The following is an 18,003-nucleotide window of genomic DNA, read 5'->3' as shown; positions in this document are numbered from 1 at the left end:
TAAGTACTATTTTAAAAAAGAATAATTTAAACAATAAAATTATTGCCCATTGTGCTGATAACACTAACGTAAATTTTGGTGGAAAAGCTAGAAGAGGCATCAATAACGTTTCTACGAAACGTAACGAACATTTGAAGCAAAAAAATATTGGAGTTGGTTGTGCAGCGCACATTCTATACCTATACTATTCAAACAGCATCTGACTTACTTCCTGTTGATGTTGAAAATATTATTGCAAACATTTATTCGTATTTTTATATATATATTGTGCGTGTTGAAAGTTTGACTAAATTGTAATTCTCATTTCATCCCATTTGTCCCGCTTTGTCTCAATAAAAATGTGGTCACTTTAGTATATACTGCTTTTCAAATTTCATTATTATATCATTTGCAACCTTAAATTGTATTGGATATGTCTGTATATGTATACATATGTAGTACAATAAAAACGAAGAAAATTAATAAGTTTTATTTATATATATATATATTGTCATGCCTCCATGTTGTGATGGCGCTGTCATCAAGGTAGATGTTGTAGAAAGACAGAGGAGAGAATGCTCTGATGGAGAGCGGAAGTGAATTGTTTAGGTGTCTTGGTTAAATTAATTTTCTTCAAACTTCATCTTTTACCATTTTTAATAAATATTTTTTGTGTTGTAAACTGGTTACCATTTTTTTGACCAATTGTAATTTTGGGGAATATCTGAGCGAAGAAAGGGAGGATTAAATATACGTAATATCACATATATATATATAGATAGATAGATAAAAATACAAAAAAGGATAAGGAATAAAAAATTTAAATTGGGGAAAGAAAATTATAAAAAAATAAATTTTTAAAAATAAAAGAAAAGAGTTAGGAATAAACCAAAGAGATGTAATCTTGTTGTCAGCTCACGCAATTATATCCGTAAATTAAAGTTCTTTCTTCTAATCTATTAATATAGCCAAGGAAAAATATATCAATACAATATTGTGAAGAGCACAAAAAGAAGAAAGGAAATCGATTTAATTATGAATATTGCAAAAATAATAATAAAAACGGCGAAAAGTTGCATTTTTTCCCTTGAGATTTGAAACGAAATTGTTTTTTTTTTTTTTCTTTTTTCATTTTTATTAAGATGTCCGGTTTAAAGGGATAAAAAAATTTGTTTTTGGAGTATAAATGACTGTCTGGTTAGGGGAGTGTCCGCTTTGCGGAGAAGATACATAATGGTTTATTCATAGAAGGTTCATGTGGAATTAAAAATATGTGTGTAATGATAGGCATCTGTTTTGTAGAAGTGTCTGTCACGTGAGGGTTTGCTGTATATACATATATATTCATATTTTTCAGAAAAATCTTGAAAATTATTTTAGGTTAGGAGGGGATATTTTCCCAAGCATGTTTGGAAAAGGTCCTGAAGAATCCCTCTTTGAAGAACTTGCTCATTGTGTTAGTATGGATCTCTTTGTCTACATAGTTATATGGTTTTTATTTCATTAAACTAATCTCGGTGTACCACCTTTTTTTTTTTTTTTAAATCTAAAATTTAGCTTACAGTCCTAATTTTTTTTACTTGAGGTAAGCGGTTTGAATGTGGACACTTTTATGGAGCAATATTAAATTTTTTTATAATTTTCTTTTCTTTAGAGCTGAATTTTAGAAGAAAAAAGAATACTGTTATGTCTGGTGCTGCACTCAATGAAAATCTTGTTAATGTTGCAAAACAAGTTTCAATAAATTGGCACATTTGAAAATCATAATAGTTTAAAGAAATTGAAATGAATTATAATTTCTTTTATGAATTAAATGTCTATTAATATTCGAAATTATGAGATGACAGAATACATAACATTTCAAGTATGTTATCCATCATAGCGAGAAAATATTGCAATTTTTCTATTTTGATGACTATAAAAATCCCTAAAATTCCCTACGTGTAAAATATTTAGTANTGAATTATAATTTCTTTTATGAATTAAATGTCTATTAATATTCGAAATTATGAGATGACAGAATACATAACATTTCAAGTATGTTATCCATCATAGCAAGAAAATATTGCAATTTTTCTATTTTGATGACTATAAGAATCCCTAAAATTCCCTACGTGTAAAATATTTAGTGCATTTTGCAACAATTATCATGAAATTTATATTATTTCGTAAAATCTACTGGATTTTTTCTTATGCATGTTGGCTGCTATGTATGCTTGAATTATGCCTGCTAAATCTCCTGTCTTTTTAACAAAGACTGCTGTATTTTACGACTGTCTCCTGTTTACGCGTATATTCTCAAATTTCTCTGTATTTGTTGAAGAAATTTAAAAAAACAAAATTAATTTTTCTGATAAAACATCCTCTGCTGCCAAAAATACTTCTTATTCCTCAACAGAAGTAAAGAAATAAAAAATTTAAAAGCAATTAAAAATAATAAGACTTCCAATGGAAAAACGATGTATGCCGCAGTGAATCCAAAAGGAATTTTATAAATATGACAACCAAAACTGACGTCATCAGGGCCTCTCTCTGTACCCCAAAGGTTTTGCCAAAGTCCGGGAAAAGAATATAATACATAATATAAAATACATGAAGCAAATACAGAAGAATAAAATCAAGACAAATTATTTTTTATTCTTCAGTATTTACTTTATATATTTTATTCTTTTCCTGGACTTTGGCAAAACCTTTGGGGTATATTAATATATCTAAATATATATAAGGTATATATGTGTTGAAATTTAATAATTTTGTTATGTTTAAGCTGTTTGTCGGTTTTAAAATCCTAATTATTCTTGTCAGCAAAATAGGTTAAAATTAAATTCTTGTTTCAGACTCTCAAACTGAGGTTTTACCGTTAACTGCATTATTTCTTTTGTATTCTCTCCTTGAAATAAAATATGTGGCTATCAATTAATATATATTTTGAATTTATATTATTAAAAATGACAACAAATTCTCACAAGCTTTTTTTTACCCTAAGGAAACCTTTTTTTTTTTTTAAACTCTTTATCTCTAGAAATGCTTATGTTTTCTTTCCATTCTTTTCCCTCAATTTTTAAATCTGATTTCTGCTTTCTATTTTATTTTTTAGGCACCTTTTCCTTTCAAGGTTGTTTTTAAAAATTTATGGTTGTTTAAATATCCAGTTATTATGTAAGCAATTGTTTTTCTTTTTTCCTCATTTATTTTTTTTCCTTTTCTGCCAAATCCAGCAACTGTAGTTATAAGTGCATTCTTTCAAAAATATTTTGCCTAACAAACTAAGATATTTATGCTAGTCTTTAGGGTATGTATTTTTTCAGTTTAAATATTTTGATTACTATTTAAATTGAGCTATTTATGTATCCCAAATTCTGTTGTAATTACTTTTAAAAATTCTTTTCTATTAAAATAAGAGTAGTTAAAATAAAGAGTAGTAGATTAGTATAAAGTGTAGTTAGTTTAGTATAAAGAGTAGTTAGTTAGAATGTTTTGAAATTAAAGATAGTTTTAAAAATTTAGACTAGGTTATGTGCATTTTTCAGAAATATTTTATCAGATAAACTAAACCGTTTATGCTTGTCTTTAAGCTCTCTATTTTCTATAAATTTTCAGTTTTAATTACTTAAATTAATGTCAAAATTGAGCTAAAAGTATCACAAATTCTGAAGGAAATATATGTAAAAATTCATTTTTTGCTTTTATTTTTAATTCAATTTTCTTAGATTTGATAAGATTCATTTTGTTTGCCATATCAATTTAAAATTTTTACTTAACATGTAGTTGGCTAGATTTTACTTAATACAAAGATGTTTAAGCAATAATATCTCTAAAACTGTTGAACATTTGTCTACCATTTCTACTAAGACTATTAATTTTAAATAATAAGCATGAATTAAGATAAAATATGCTAAAACATGCATTGTAAAATATTTTATTTGTAATTCTGTAACATTTTAAATAAATAAGCAGTTTTTCTCATTACTCTTAGAAAATTTTACATTAATATTTACCCTTTAATATTTACCTTAGAAATTTTAAATTAATATATACCCTTTATAAAGTTCACCAACTTCATTAATTTTTAAATGTTGATGAAAAGCTATTTACCCAGCTATACTTTGTGTGATTGGCTGCTAAAAACTTAAAAATACAACAACAAAAAATTTTTGAAGTTTTTAAAAAAAATTTTAATGTAAAAATTTAAATAAGAAAAGTTCAACAGTAAAGGTTAGCGTGAGGTAAAAAGAAGAGGCCAACACTGGGAAGCTATTTTCTCCTGTGTGTTATGCATTTGTTCATTTCTCGTTGAGTTTAGGTGTCCTTAAAAACACAGAATTTAGTTATTTATAGGCGCAGGCGTTTAAGTTTATAGCCAATTCTTTACAGTAGGTAAAATGGTCGTAAAAATCAAATAAAGTTGGTGAATTTCTTTTCATAGGCCTCAATTTTAAAATATATTTTAACCAGCGTTTGCGATTTTTTTTATTTAAATCGGATTTGATTTTATTTAAATCGGATTTTTTTATTATTTTTATTCAACTACACTTTAAGAACTTTGATTTATGACTAAAAAATATTTATAAATGTTTAATCGAAATTAAATTAATATTAAAACTGTATTATAAGAATATTTTAGAAGCTCTAACTGCCTAACACAATTTTTCATTATAATACATAGCTTTGGACCATTTGCAACCATTTTGGAACAAAAGCATGATTGAAATAAAAACGCTAGATGAAATAGATAATTTAAAGAATACTTTAACTATTAAAACGAAGTTCAAATTACCATACCATAATTTTAATTTAAAATTGTGATTTCTTTTTTTTTTCTTGATTTTTATAATGGCAAAATAAATGTAACAGATTGTGTTTATAAATGTAGTCATTCATCAAAAAATAAATAAATATTTAATCTATATATGTTTATATTAAAATATTCATTTTTAATCCTATATCCTAAAAAAAAAAATTTCAAAATTTATATACTTATTGAATTTTTTTTTCACAAAATTTCTTTATAGAAAATCTGATAATGTCAAAGATACTTTAAACATATTCTGATAAAAAAGTACTTAAATGTTTACTTTAATCTGTACTTTCAATCTCAAGAATCAAAATATTTTTTTAAAATGTCATTTCAAATGTGTTGGAATTTAACGCATACCAAGAAAGAAAAGAAAGTAATTTCGTTAGCTAAAATTAATTAATGCAGCAATTTATTTAAAATAAATCTTAAAACTAAGAAAAGAAATAATAAAAGTATCAATAATTTAAAACACTGTTTTTTAACTTTTTAAATCAATATACAGGGGTGATTGTGCTCCGAAAAAATCCAGAACTTTCGTTAACTGCAATTCGAAAGTTTCTGGAAATCCAAAGTCCAGAAGTTTCAAGAAATTATTGATCACATTTATGTGTAAAAATTCTTTTATATTTTATTTAAAAATATTTGAACTAGAATTTATACTTGACATCTCTTTCATTTGTAAATATTTTTTCTGGTAGTGAATGTGATTAGAGATAAAAGTAAACTTACACATACTTATCTATTTAAATTATGCTGCATATAATTCATTTAGAATATCATGTATTGAAAATTTCAATGATTCAAATTTATAAAGATATAAATTTTTTGAATGATTTTACTCAAGAAATTTTCAGAATTTTTGAGTTGCGTTCACAATTACCCCTGAATATATATATAAAAGAAATATCAGTTGATTTAAATCAAGCTTATTTAAATCAACAAACCCTGATTTTAACATAGCATTTCTTGAAAAAGACTGTCCTATAAATGTTTAATTTAAAATCTTGATCTGTATTCGTTCAAATCTTTGTATTGTAAAAGAAATAAACAATGTTCTCTCCCGTAATAATAGGTATATGTCTGATCCTGTTATGAGCGCTGTTCATCGAACTACTGTTGCGGTCACAATTGTAACAGGAGGTAATAAGGTGAGATATTTGTTTAACTTCTTGTGTCGTTTGCCCTGTGGCAGAACCGCAGCGACATTGCCGCGGAACGTTATGGAGTTCTTGCGGAAAGATTTCGTTTGAAAAGCAATTTTAGTTTTCTCGTAAATTCCACAATATAGAAGAATCATTCATTTAGATAATCACTTTTTGACTCGCTCAATTTATGTAGATAGTGTCTTAAATCGATGTACTATTTCGATTTAAGTTTCATCAGTTGCACGTTGATATTGGTTTTCTCGTTTTTAAATACAAACAATATGAAACATTCGAATCGTGCACCTGAGTATTTACTTTTTTAAGGCAGTAATACTATCAAATTTTTAGCAGTTATTACTATTGATTTTCTCCATAGATTTTGAATCCGATATTTTGTATATGATATTATTTGTTGCAACCTAACATCGGAATGCGCATTTGAGGAGTCCGTTTCGCGTGATTCGTCGTAATACTATCAAGTTTTTAGCAGTTGTTACTATTGTTTTTCTCCATAGATTTTGAATCCGATATTTTGTATATGATATTATTTGTTGCAACCTAATATCGGAACGCGCATTTGAGGAGTCCGATTCGCGTAATTTCGTCGTCAATCTTTTCTTCGGAAATGAATTTTATGATTTTAATTACATTTTTTAGTGTGATGATTATTTACAAAATGCGAAGAAGAAAATAATTAGTGCATCCCCCCTACCTCCAAAAAATATGTGAAAGTCAACCATAATATTAGAAGGAAAAAAAATTCTTACATGTGCAATAAAAAAATATAATAGTTTTTTATAAACACGGCCTTTTTGTTATTTTAAATTAGTAACATATATGTTTCTTATTATTAAAAGTGTCTTGCAGAAAGTTGTTAGCGCTAGAGAGTTTTGTCGCATATAGCTCGAAAAAATTCTGCCACAGGGGTCGATAGTATGTGAATGTTTATCCATAAATTAAAATTGATAAGTTTTTTTGTTTTAATTTTTAGATCAATGTCTTACCAAGCACTGCTACAGCTAATCTTAACCTCAGAGTTCATCCTGCTCAAACTAATAATGAGGTTTGACCTTACTTTTTACTTCTAATGTATTGCTGTTGATATTTGTCAGTTCAAATATTACGTAAGCATATTTTTTGGCAAATTTAGACTGCCTCCTTATCAGCTGAATAAGCGAATCACTTCAGCCTTACCTTGTGATACCTCTTATCTTTCTTGCTTTATTTTGACTTTTATGGCCTAAAAAAAAGAGGAAAGACTTTTTTAGACTAAAAGCAAGAGGAATGCCAAACTCACATCTTCTAACTATTTCCAGGGGGGAATATGTTCCGGGTTTACCCCTGAAAGAGTGAGTTGAGAGAAACCTAGAATAAGTCATGAAGTTTCAATTACTGTAAAGAAAATTTTATGAAAATAAATTATGAGATAACTGACAATATCTCTTCTAATACATGGTGCGTAGCGTTTTTTAAAAGTGCTTATTTTCGTTTTTTAAAAGCCCTTAAGGTTGCTAATTTCATTAGATGTTTTTAAGAAGTGCCTAATTTTCTTTTTTCGAATATATATATTTTACCGTGTTGATTTTCGTTACTTATAATGCAGAAGCGTGCTTTTCACGTTGTTATATCCAACATTTTCAAAATTCATTCATACGCAATCCATTTCGGCATGCCATCAGTCTAAGCGCATGAAAGCGCTGGTCATTTTACATGTTTGATAAAATACTTCCGAGTCCGTGTGTGCGTCAACTGAGTTGGGTTCTTTGAGATTCTTCTACTCTGCGGCATTTTGAAACATTTTCCACCCTCTGATATCGAACCGAATAATATCTCAATCATTTTTTTATAATCTAATATAATCAAGAAAAAAGTTCTTTTTCAAAAACTAGTTATTTTATCATGTCTTTGAAAATTATTTTGCATTTTGTTAATGTATGCAGTGCTTAAAAATATATTTTGAGAGCTTAAAAAGTACTTAAAAGCTGCTTATTTTTTGTTAAAAGATTTGGTCATGTAGAAGTAGCAGATGGTCAAACAAATAAAATAGTTAAGTAAAATAGTTAAAACTTATAAGCTTATTTTAATTTGTTTGGTTCATTATAGTATTGATTGCATACATTAATGTAGTACATAACATGTATTAATAGTACGTAATAAATTATTTTCGCGATGTATCGGATGAGACGAAATTTGTTAGCGTGAAATAATTATGATAGTCGCGCAGACGAAGTTCGAAATATTTGAGTGTTGTAATGAATGATCTTAGTTTTTAATTATTTAACCCCTTAACGATCGGTTAATTTTCAAGGAAACGGTCATAAAAGTGCCTTTTTTTTGTATCCCTGAAAATTATATAAAGATATGTGTATGAACAATATATATATATACTCNGAAGTGCCAAATGTTGCATACCATGCACCTTTTTTTACCCCTCCTGAAATCTCCTGAATTCTTGTTAGGGAAACTCCTGAATGTTAATTTTGCTAGGTTGGCACGTCTGTATATATACTCATTTTTAATGTTTGATTTGTTTTTAGCTTGAAATTTTGAAAAATTAAATTTTTAGGAAAAGCCAACATTCAGGGTTACTATGACTTAATGTTGGTTTTCCGGCAAGCAAGGAAAATTTAAAAAATGTGTTTTAAATGTTACAAAAGAATTTTATTAAATTTACGTATAATATAAGTAAAGATTAATAATTTTTTCTTGTGTGATAAATTTCAAAGCATGAGATACATACAGAAGTCAACAATCTGGACAGTAGTACTGAATTTCCTTCCTGCGTGAATTCATGAATTTCGGTATAGAACAAAATATGTCAATAAATGTCATGATTTTAACTATTTATTTTTTAAAAAAATCATGGAAAGTCATAGAAATAGGTTACCAAATTTTCAAAATGGATTTTACCCCTCCTAACTTCATGGTGTTCCGAATATCTGAATTTGTTACAAAATCCCCACTCATAGTCATATAAAATGTTTTTATCGTGTTATTTAAAAATTATGGTGTTCTTTCAAAAAGTGAAAGAAAAAACATTTTTAGAGTGAAATGTCTTTTAAACTTCTGTGATTTCAGAATTTTTATTATTTATTATTTTTATTTTATCAATTTAAAATTCTAGCTGAAGCAAGCCAGTCATTGGTGATTTTTTTTTAAATTCCAAAATGAGAACAGGAAAATCAGGAGTATTTCTTTCCTTTCCGATAAACAAGAAAAGTATTTTTAGAATATAATTCTGCAGAAAAAAAGAAGAAAAATTATTTACTTATGAATTTTTTCCAGCTATTTTATTGTTTCAACTCTTTTTTTTCTTCTCTGTTTTTTAAATTTAAAATCTATAAATATGAAGATGCAGAGTATAACTGTTTTGGTTATGCCTATCATTTCAATTGATGTTATTATAAATGCTTTTTAAATTTATTGTTCTGTTTTTGTCGGGAGAAGATAGTAACTTCGTTCAGTCATGAATTCGAAAATCTAAAATGTAGCAGATACCTTGCACCCTGTCATTTTCAAGGGAGCGAGGAGGAAGGGGTTAAAGAAGAAATCACTAAATATTATTTGTTTTTAATGATTCTTTATTTTTAGGCTTTACAATTTGTGAAGAACACCGTAAGAGATGAGCGCGTGGAGATTAACGTAATATCCCAGGATCCACCTCACCCCTTCTCCCCCACTGACTCTCTTGGTTATTACCTTATAAGGAAAACTATAAGGCAGATCTACAACAACAGCTGCGTAGCACCAAGTAATAGACTCTTTTTTTTTTTAATTTTAATACTCCCCCCACCCTTTTTTGATTCATTAAATGTAACATTGCAGGTGGGGGGAAAATTAAATCCCTGGTTTTTTATTTTCTATTTTTTTGTTTTAAGGAATTAAATCATCAAACAGAGAATTTTAAAAAAGTGTAATATTTTCAAAATAAAGTGCATTATGTATTCATGGCTGTCAGCTCTACTGGATTTTGCCAGTTTCTCCTGCTCTACTGGTTTAATTAAAATCCTCCTGGTTCTTATAAATTTTAGAAAATTCCCTAAAATTGAGTAAGTTTCCTAAGCAAATCCCTATTGAAATGGAATTTTTGTCCAGATTATTGCTTGCTTGAATATTTAAATAAGTATTACTAATACATAATGAAGCATTTGTAGAAATAAGTTCAAAACTTTTTTTGTTCTAAAATGTTCAGTTTTTTTTAATATTCAGATCTCTCTTTTTAAATGAATTGAAATAATCTTTTAAATATATTTGATGAATTAAACCCTTTTTAATCTTTGAAGTTATGAGTATATATAATACATAACATTTCAAGTATGTTTAATGTCAATCATAACTGAAAAATATTGCAGTTTTTCTATTTTAAGGACTATAAAAATCCCTAATTCCCTATGTGTAAAATATTTAGTACATTATGCAATGATTATCATGAAATTTATATTTCGTAAAATCTACTGGATTTTTTTTCCTGTCCATGTTGGCAGCTATGTGCATTAAGTACTCCAGATTCTTTTTGTTGGCAGTTCTATTATGCACTTAAAAAAATTTACCTCTTTTTTTTTTAAAGAATAATTATCGGATGCCAGGGTTGGGTTTTTGACGTCAAAAAGTGGTTTTTGACATGACAAGGGTATAATACTGGTTTAAACCGTCAAAAACCTGTCAAAAATGTCAAAAACTGAAGTTTGCCAAAAATATATATAAACTTCAAAACTACCAACAGTTGCCATGCATTATATTGAAATTTAATTATACTATAGGTAATCAGCAGGTTTTAAAATATTTTTTAATTAAAATTAAGGTAAAATAACAGATTTAAAATCTCAGAAATTTATATTCAAATGCATGTGCAGAAAAATTTTGCACAAAATTTTTTTAAATATTTATATTTTGAAAAAAAAAATTTTTTTTTTGATACTTAAGAAAATTAAAAGTTTATTACTATGCATTTTTGACATATAAGGAACATATAACTAATATTTATAAGGAACTTACAAGTTATGTTGTATAAATACAAACTTGATATAAGATACAAGTGTATAAAAAATTTTTTTTAATGTTATACCGAATATCTTTATTATCCAGTATGTTAATTTGAATTTAAAAGTAGTTATATTTGTGAATAATGATAAATATAATTCATATTGTTTATTATATTTATTTATAATTATTACACTTATCATTTTAAAACAATTTTTATCTCTTAATTTTTTTTTCTCCACTTGTATTAAGAATACAAATAATGCATATCTTGAAAGCAAGAAGTAATTATTCAACAGCTGAATATTTAGATATTCAACAAAACTATATAGTATTCAGCAAAATGAAATTCACAAGTATTTGGATAAACTAAATTTTCAGCATAGTAAATGAATAGGCTGAATATACTGTAAATCGACACTAACTACTCTGTGTATTTAACAGAAAGCACTTAAATTTGTATTGTCTTATGTTAAAAAGATTATTAAGAAGATTTAAAAGAATATTAAAAAGATTTTTCTTTAAAAGATGTCTAATGTACAAAACTGCTAATGTTTATCTTTAAAAATGTCTAATTTTTAGTATAATCTATACTATACACTAAATTTGGTTATAAATAAATTTCTTAATAATATCACTGCAGATTTTCAATAACACATGAAAATGAATACATAATATTACAAAAGATGTGAGCTTTCAAAAGTACAAGATTTTGGTTACTATTCAAAATATAAGTGTTTCTTCAAAATTTTAAATTTATTTTTTCTAGAACATATTTAGAAACACTATCCTTTATAAAAAATATATAAATTTTATGTATTAATTAAATTTCACATATGAATATAGGTTTTCGACATTTTTGACAGTGAGGTTTTTGACGTGACGGTTTAAACTATGGTTTAAACTGTCAAAAACTGTCACATGTCAAAAACCTGCCAACCCTGTCGGATGCAAAATATGTTTTGTAAGAACAAGTCTTTTAAGTCTAGAGGTAAAATGTTATTACCATTTAGCTGGTACATCGTGCACAAGCTATGAAATATGTATTATTTTTATTCTAATATTTTTAACATATCTGTACAAATCTTCAATCTAAATGCAAATAATCTATATTGCAATCTAAATTTAAATACAGGGTGTTCCAAAATTATCTTTACATAACTTCGAACATAAACAAGATATTTATATTTTGTCTTTTGCATGTATTACTGCAACTAATAAAGTTTTTTCAATAGGCTGAAAAGTTATAAGTGAGCATGTGGACACCACAACAGAAAACTCAATGCGTCTCATGGTTCTTAGAGACGAAATCAGATACACAGGTTCAACGGAACTTCAGGACAAATTTCCAAAGAGACCCACCATCCAGACCCTCCATTCGTGCATGTCACACAAGCTTCATGAGCACCGGATCAGTATTGCATAAAAGTGGAGCCGGACGACCCAGCACAAGTCCAGAAAATGTGGAGCGAATACGGCCATGAGACGCATTGAGCTTTCTGTTGTGGTGTCCACATCCTCACTTAAAACTTTTCAGCCTATTGAAAAAAAAACTTTATTAGTTGCAGTAATACATGCAAAAGACAGAATATAAATATCTTATTTATGTTCGAAGTTATGAATTTTTGAGGTTGTAAAGATAATTTTGGAACACCCTGTACAATAACTCGGATAAAGGAAACTTCTAATTTTTAACTTTGATATTCTTTGTGTCTTCAATATGAGTCCCTCGTCATTGGTTTATTGAGACTTCTTTAAAATGACATCAAACTAATTTTTTACAGAGTATCTGTGCACCTAGAAAGTCATGAGAAATCATGGAAAGTCATGAATTTTGGTACTGAACAAAATTTGTCATGATTTTTGCTATTTTTTTTTTTAAAAAAAATCATGGAAAGTCATGGATTTAGGTCACAAAAAAATCTAATTTTTAAATGGAATTGAAATTTTATTGTGCTCTGAATATCTGAATTTTTAACAAAATCCCCACTAACAGTCATATTTTATTAAAACATAAAAAGTTTTTATCATGCTCTTTAAAAATTATTATGTTCTTTCAAGAAATGAAAGAAAAAACATCATTTCTAGAGTGAATTATTTTTTAAACTTCTGTGATTTCAGAATTTTTTTTATAATTTTTTATTTTTTTATTTTACCAATTTAAAATTCTAATTGAAGCTAGCCAGTCATTGGTAATTTTTTTTTAATTCCGAAATGAGAACAGAAAAATCAGGAGTATTTTTTTCCTTTCTGATGAACAGGAAAAGTATCTTTAGAATATAATTCTGCAGAGAAAAAAAATAACATATCTGACTGTATTCAGTTATTTGCTTTTGTATTTTTTCAGCTATTTTATTGTTCAACTCTTTCTTTACTCTGTTTTTTTTTTAAATTTAAAATCAATAAATATAAAGATGCAGAGTATAACAGTTTTGGTTATACCCATCATTTTAATTAATGTTATTATAATACTTTTTAAATTTATTATTCTGTTTTTGTCGGAGAAAACAGTAGCTTCGTTAAGTCATGAAAAGTTCTTGGAATTGGTCATGATTTTGAAGATCTAAAATATAACAGATACCCTGCCTATTCTTGAATTGTGAGAATTTTCGTAGGCGCTCATGATGGCAATTAATTCTACAACCTAAATAAGTTCAAAGAACACTCTTTATGATCATCATCGACTGTTAATTGTAAGTTCAGTATGGGCCAAAGCCTTCTTCATGAGAACTTTCCAACTATCTCTCGTCTCAGCCATATTTTTGTTACATTTAAAATGGGTATAAAGGGGGCTTAAAAAGTTCAACTGCTCTTAGGTCAGGTTAAGATTTATTTTTAAAAATAAAACCTCCTGGTATAACTATATATAATATTATATAGTTGTATCAAGATATAAATATAGAGCTAATGAACTGTTTGTTCTGTGAAGTTTATTCAGCGTCACCACTTACAAAGGGGAAGGTACTTTGTAATAAACCTCTTTATGTCTGAACATTTTTTAACTGTCTTCATTGCAACATGGTGCGTAGCGTTTATAAAAAAGTTTTAAATGTGCTTTTTTCATTGGGTGTTATTAAAAAGTGCTTAATTTTCCCTTTTCCAAACTGAGATTTTTTTCTTTACCATGTCGATTTTCGCCACGTATTATGCAAAGGCGTGCGTTTCATATTGTTCTATTCGCCGACCAGGTGACTGAGTGGTTAGCGTGCCTGACTGCAGAGCCGATGTTCGCGGGTTTGAATCCTACTCAGGGCATGGATGTTTCTTTCTCTCTGTGCCCTATGTCCTTTCTCCTTTGCGTGTGAATGTGACCTGCCCTATAAACAGGTTTGTGTTTGTGTGACATGGGTGACGCTGCTCCACCGTCGTGGCTTCGCCACAGGTGCCCACTGGGTAACTAAAAGAGAGTAACAGTTCTGGCATTTTCTGAGGCCAATGGGTCTTCGTCCAAGTGCCCGCCATTAAAAAAAATAAATATTGTTTTATTCATTGTTTTCACAATTTATTCAACCACAATCTGTTTTGGCGTCTAGTCGGCTCGTAAGGTATGATTCATACGTTACCCGAAAAAAGATCTAGTGAACATTTTTCTTCAGGCTATGAAAAGCCTCCTAAGATTTTAAAATCTTCTTTTATAACTTATTATTTTCGAAGGAGTTAAATCATTACTCTTTATTATTCACTCTATTTTTTATGTCATTTTATTTTAAGCATTGTAAATTTTAATTTTTTAATTAAATATAAATTGATAAATAATTTTTGTTTGTAATTAAATTTTCATAATTTTTCTTTTTAAAATTTATAAGTATAGATATACTGTAAAGATAGTTGTGTACATGCAATGTGTTTTTAATCAATATTTCTTAATTTTAATAAGCATTTTAGACTTAACATTTATTAAATATCAACATTTTGTTGAATATTATTTTTACTATTGAACTATGTTTAGCTTGAAAATTGTTTTTGTTATTTATTTAGAAAGTATTAACTTAGCTAAGTATTATTCTTTTCCTTAAAATGTTTTATTAGAAAATTAAAAGCTGAGGTAATTTTTGCTTGAAATAACTAATTACTTTCCATTTTTTTGTTTATACTCCTGAACAACAGTAGGTTTGCTAAAATAAATATGGAATTTTTAGAAGCCTTATTGGCATTTTGTGTATTTTAATTTTATTGAAAAGTTTCTTCACAATTTTTATGAAAAGAATTCATGTATAATTTTTTGTTTACTTAAAATTATTAAACGGGACACGCCCACTTCTAATTTTGAAATTTTCAGTCTTGACAATTTTTTAAACTTTCAGCCCTACGTATGAAAGCGCAAATCATTTTACATTCATTGTGATGAAATACTTGCGAGTCCGTGTGTGCGTCAAATTAGTTCAGTGACATTATTGCACACTCGCATGCAATTCTGTTGCATTTTGCAAGATATTTTCACTTTCCGGCTTCATTTTCCATCCTCTGATAACCAAAGAATTTCTTGATGATTTTATAATGCATTATTTTAATGCATAAAGTGTTTAAAAATATTTTTTATTGCTTAAAAGCAGGGTTCCCACGTGAACAAAAATCAGGGAATAGTCAGGGAAAGATGCAATTTTTTTACAAAAACCTGGAATATTCCTAAATCATACCTAGAAAATAACCAGTCTTAAAATTGTCAGTAACAGTTATCAATCAGTTATTGTGATTTGAGTTAAATAATTCTAATATCTCTAACAATTATTAGTTGTTAGAGGTTCTCATTTTAGTCAAACAGAAATGTTCTTTTCCTCATTTAGTATTATCTTACACAGAAAATCTAATATACCACATTACAAATACTTGCAATATTTTCATCAGGAATCAAAGTTTCCTGATGAAAATATGGTCTCAATTTTTATTGAAATTTACCTGCAAAAGTCAATGAATATTTTTTTCTGAAATTGATTGGGAACCCTGTAAAAAGTACTTAAAAGGTGTTTATTTAAGATTTGGCTACCCACACTGTTGCAAATATTGATTTGAATTTTATAATAACTTTTTCTATGTGTTTTTAAATTAATTTTTTTTCTTTAATTTCAGTGACATTGATTGCTAATACAGATTCCAGATGGTATTTGAATCTAACCAGAAACGTGTATCGCTTCAGTTTAATCCGCATGAAACCGAGCGAACTGGACCGGTTTCACGGTCACAACGAGAGGATATCGGTTGAAAATTATGAAAAAGTAGTCAATTTTTTCTTACATTTGATAAAAAATTCTGATGACAAACCTTCCAGTGGTAAACACAGCCACAATGAATTATGATCATTGACCCAACATAATAAATAAATAATTATTTGATTAAAAAGTTTGTTACTATGTGTAAATAAGGAAATTTCTGTAGCAATTTTATTCACTTTTTTTTAATTAATGCAATACTGGGTATCCGCGCATCTGGAAAGTCATGAATTTCGGTATTGAACAAAATTTGTCATGATTTTAACTACTTTTTTAAAAAAAATCATGGATTTAGGTCGCCGAAAAATCTAATTTTTAAAATGAAATTTAAAAATACCCCCCCCCCCCNNNNACCCCCCCCCCCCCCATTTCATGATGTTCCAAAGATCTGAACAACAAAATGTTACAAAATCCCCACTCACAGTCATATTTGATTAAAATATAGAATGTTTTTACCGTGTTCTTTCAGAAAATGAAAGAAAAACATTTCTAGAGCAAATTATCTTTTAAACTTTTGTGATTTGAGAATTTTTGTTATTTATTTATTATCAATTTAAAATTCTAGCTGAAGCAAGCCAGTCATTGGGGAATTTTTTTTATTCCGAAATGAGAACAGAAAAATCAGGAGTATTTCTTTCCGATAAACAAGAAAATTATCTTTTGAATGTAATTCAGCGGAAAAATAAGAGGAAAAAAAATATTTGCTTTTGTATTTTTTTCAGCCATTTTGTTGTTTCAACTCTTTTTTTACTCTGTTTTTTAAATTTGAAATCTATAAATATGAAGATGCAGAGTATAACAGTTTTGGTTATACCTATCATGAATGTTATTATAATGCTTTTTTTAATTTATTGTTGAGTTTTTGACGGAGTAAATAGTAACTTCATTAAGTCATGAAAAATTCTTCGAAATTAATCATGAATTTGAAAATCTAAAATGTAGCAGATATCCTGTCTATATCATAGTGGCAACAAAGCAAGGAAAGGTCAGGGAACCTAATTAAAATACAACAAAAAGTAAAGGAAAATTAATTGATTTGTGCTTGAAATGCTCGGAAGTCTGTTATTTCTTTTACAAAAGTGTTTTGAAATATATTTAAGGAAAATGGCATAACTGAAAAATTAATACAGTAAAATCTCCAGTGTGCGTAGCGTTTGTAAAAAGTACTTAAAGGTGCTTTTTTGGATATTTAAGGAAAATGGCATAACTGAAAAATTAATACAGTAAAATCTCCAAGGTGCGTAGCGTTTGTAAAAAGTACTTAAAGGTGCTTTTTTGGGGATTTCGTTTTTAAAAGCTTTTAAAGGTGCTTTTTTTTCAGCTGGCGTTTTTAAAAAGTGCTATTTTGCCGAATAATTTTTTCCCCCCTTCAGTGATATCTGGTGGATCCCATGCATTTCACGAAAAATGGGGAGTTTGCTATGTAATCATTCACGTGGACTTCATGTCATACTCACGTTATGACTTGCGCATGCACGCACACTTGTAACCGAAACCCGAGTGCTCCAATTCGGATAGAGAATATCATATCCTTGTGAAATGTTTTTCTTTTTAATTTATTTTAATTTTATTCTTGTTTATTTTATTTTACTTCTAACACTTTTTTTGACATAGGGGGTAAGAGTACTTTTGTTCTGAGTTCAGTGTCAAGTTGAATTCACTCGGTGATGTGGGAAAGTACTGATTGAAGTGCTTATTTTTGATTCAAAGATTTGGCTACGCACCCTGATCTCGCTACAACAATATTCTGGGAACTAAATAAATATATTGTTGAAGAGGGATATATTGTTATATCGAGAGCTAAATACTTTGAAGACAAAAAGTTTTTTTTTTAAATTTTAAAGTTATGTATGTATTAACTGTAAATGTATTTATATATTATGCAAAAAATTTA

General features: G+C 27.8%; 1 protein-coding gene across 2 annotated transcripts in view; it reads left to right on the top strand.

Annotated features, from left to right (window-relative positions):
• LOC107457135 (N-fatty-acyl-amino acid synthase/hydrolase PM20D1) overlaps positions 1-16,239 on the top strand; it is a 25,872-nt gene extending 9,633 nt beyond the window's left edge. Inside the window, exons 5-10 of one of the 2 annotated variants that reach the window (XM_043052751.2) lie at positions 1,360-1,435; positions 3,077-3,138; positions 5,850-5,925; positions 6,914-6,985; positions 9,514-9,673; positions 15,970-16,239. In XM_043052751.2, coding sequence (XP_042908685.1) covers positions 1,360-1,435; positions 3,077-3,138; positions 5,850-5,925; positions 6,914-6,985; positions 9,514-9,673; positions 15,970-16,196 — 673 coding nt within the window. In that variant the 3' untranslated portion in view covers positions 16,197-16,239. The remainder of the gene's footprint in view (positions 1-1,359; positions 1,436-3,076; positions 3,139-5,849; positions 5,926-6,913; positions 6,986-9,513; positions 9,674-15,969) is intronic. The other variant, XM_071186574.1, reaches the window with a different exon arrangement.
• The last annotated feature ends 1,764 nt before the right edge of the window (positions 16,240-18,003 follow it).

Source organism: Parasteatoda tepidariorum, chromosome 10 (genome assembly GCF_043381705.1).
Source record: "Parasteatoda tepidariorum isolate YZ-2023 chromosome 10, CAS_Ptep_4.0, whole genome shotgun sequence".
Taxonomy (NCBI): domain Eukaryota; kingdom Metazoa; phylum Arthropoda; class Arachnida; order Araneae; family Theridiidae; genus Parasteatoda; species Parasteatoda tepidariorum.
This window is presented reverse-complemented; position numbering and strand designations above follow the sequence as displayed.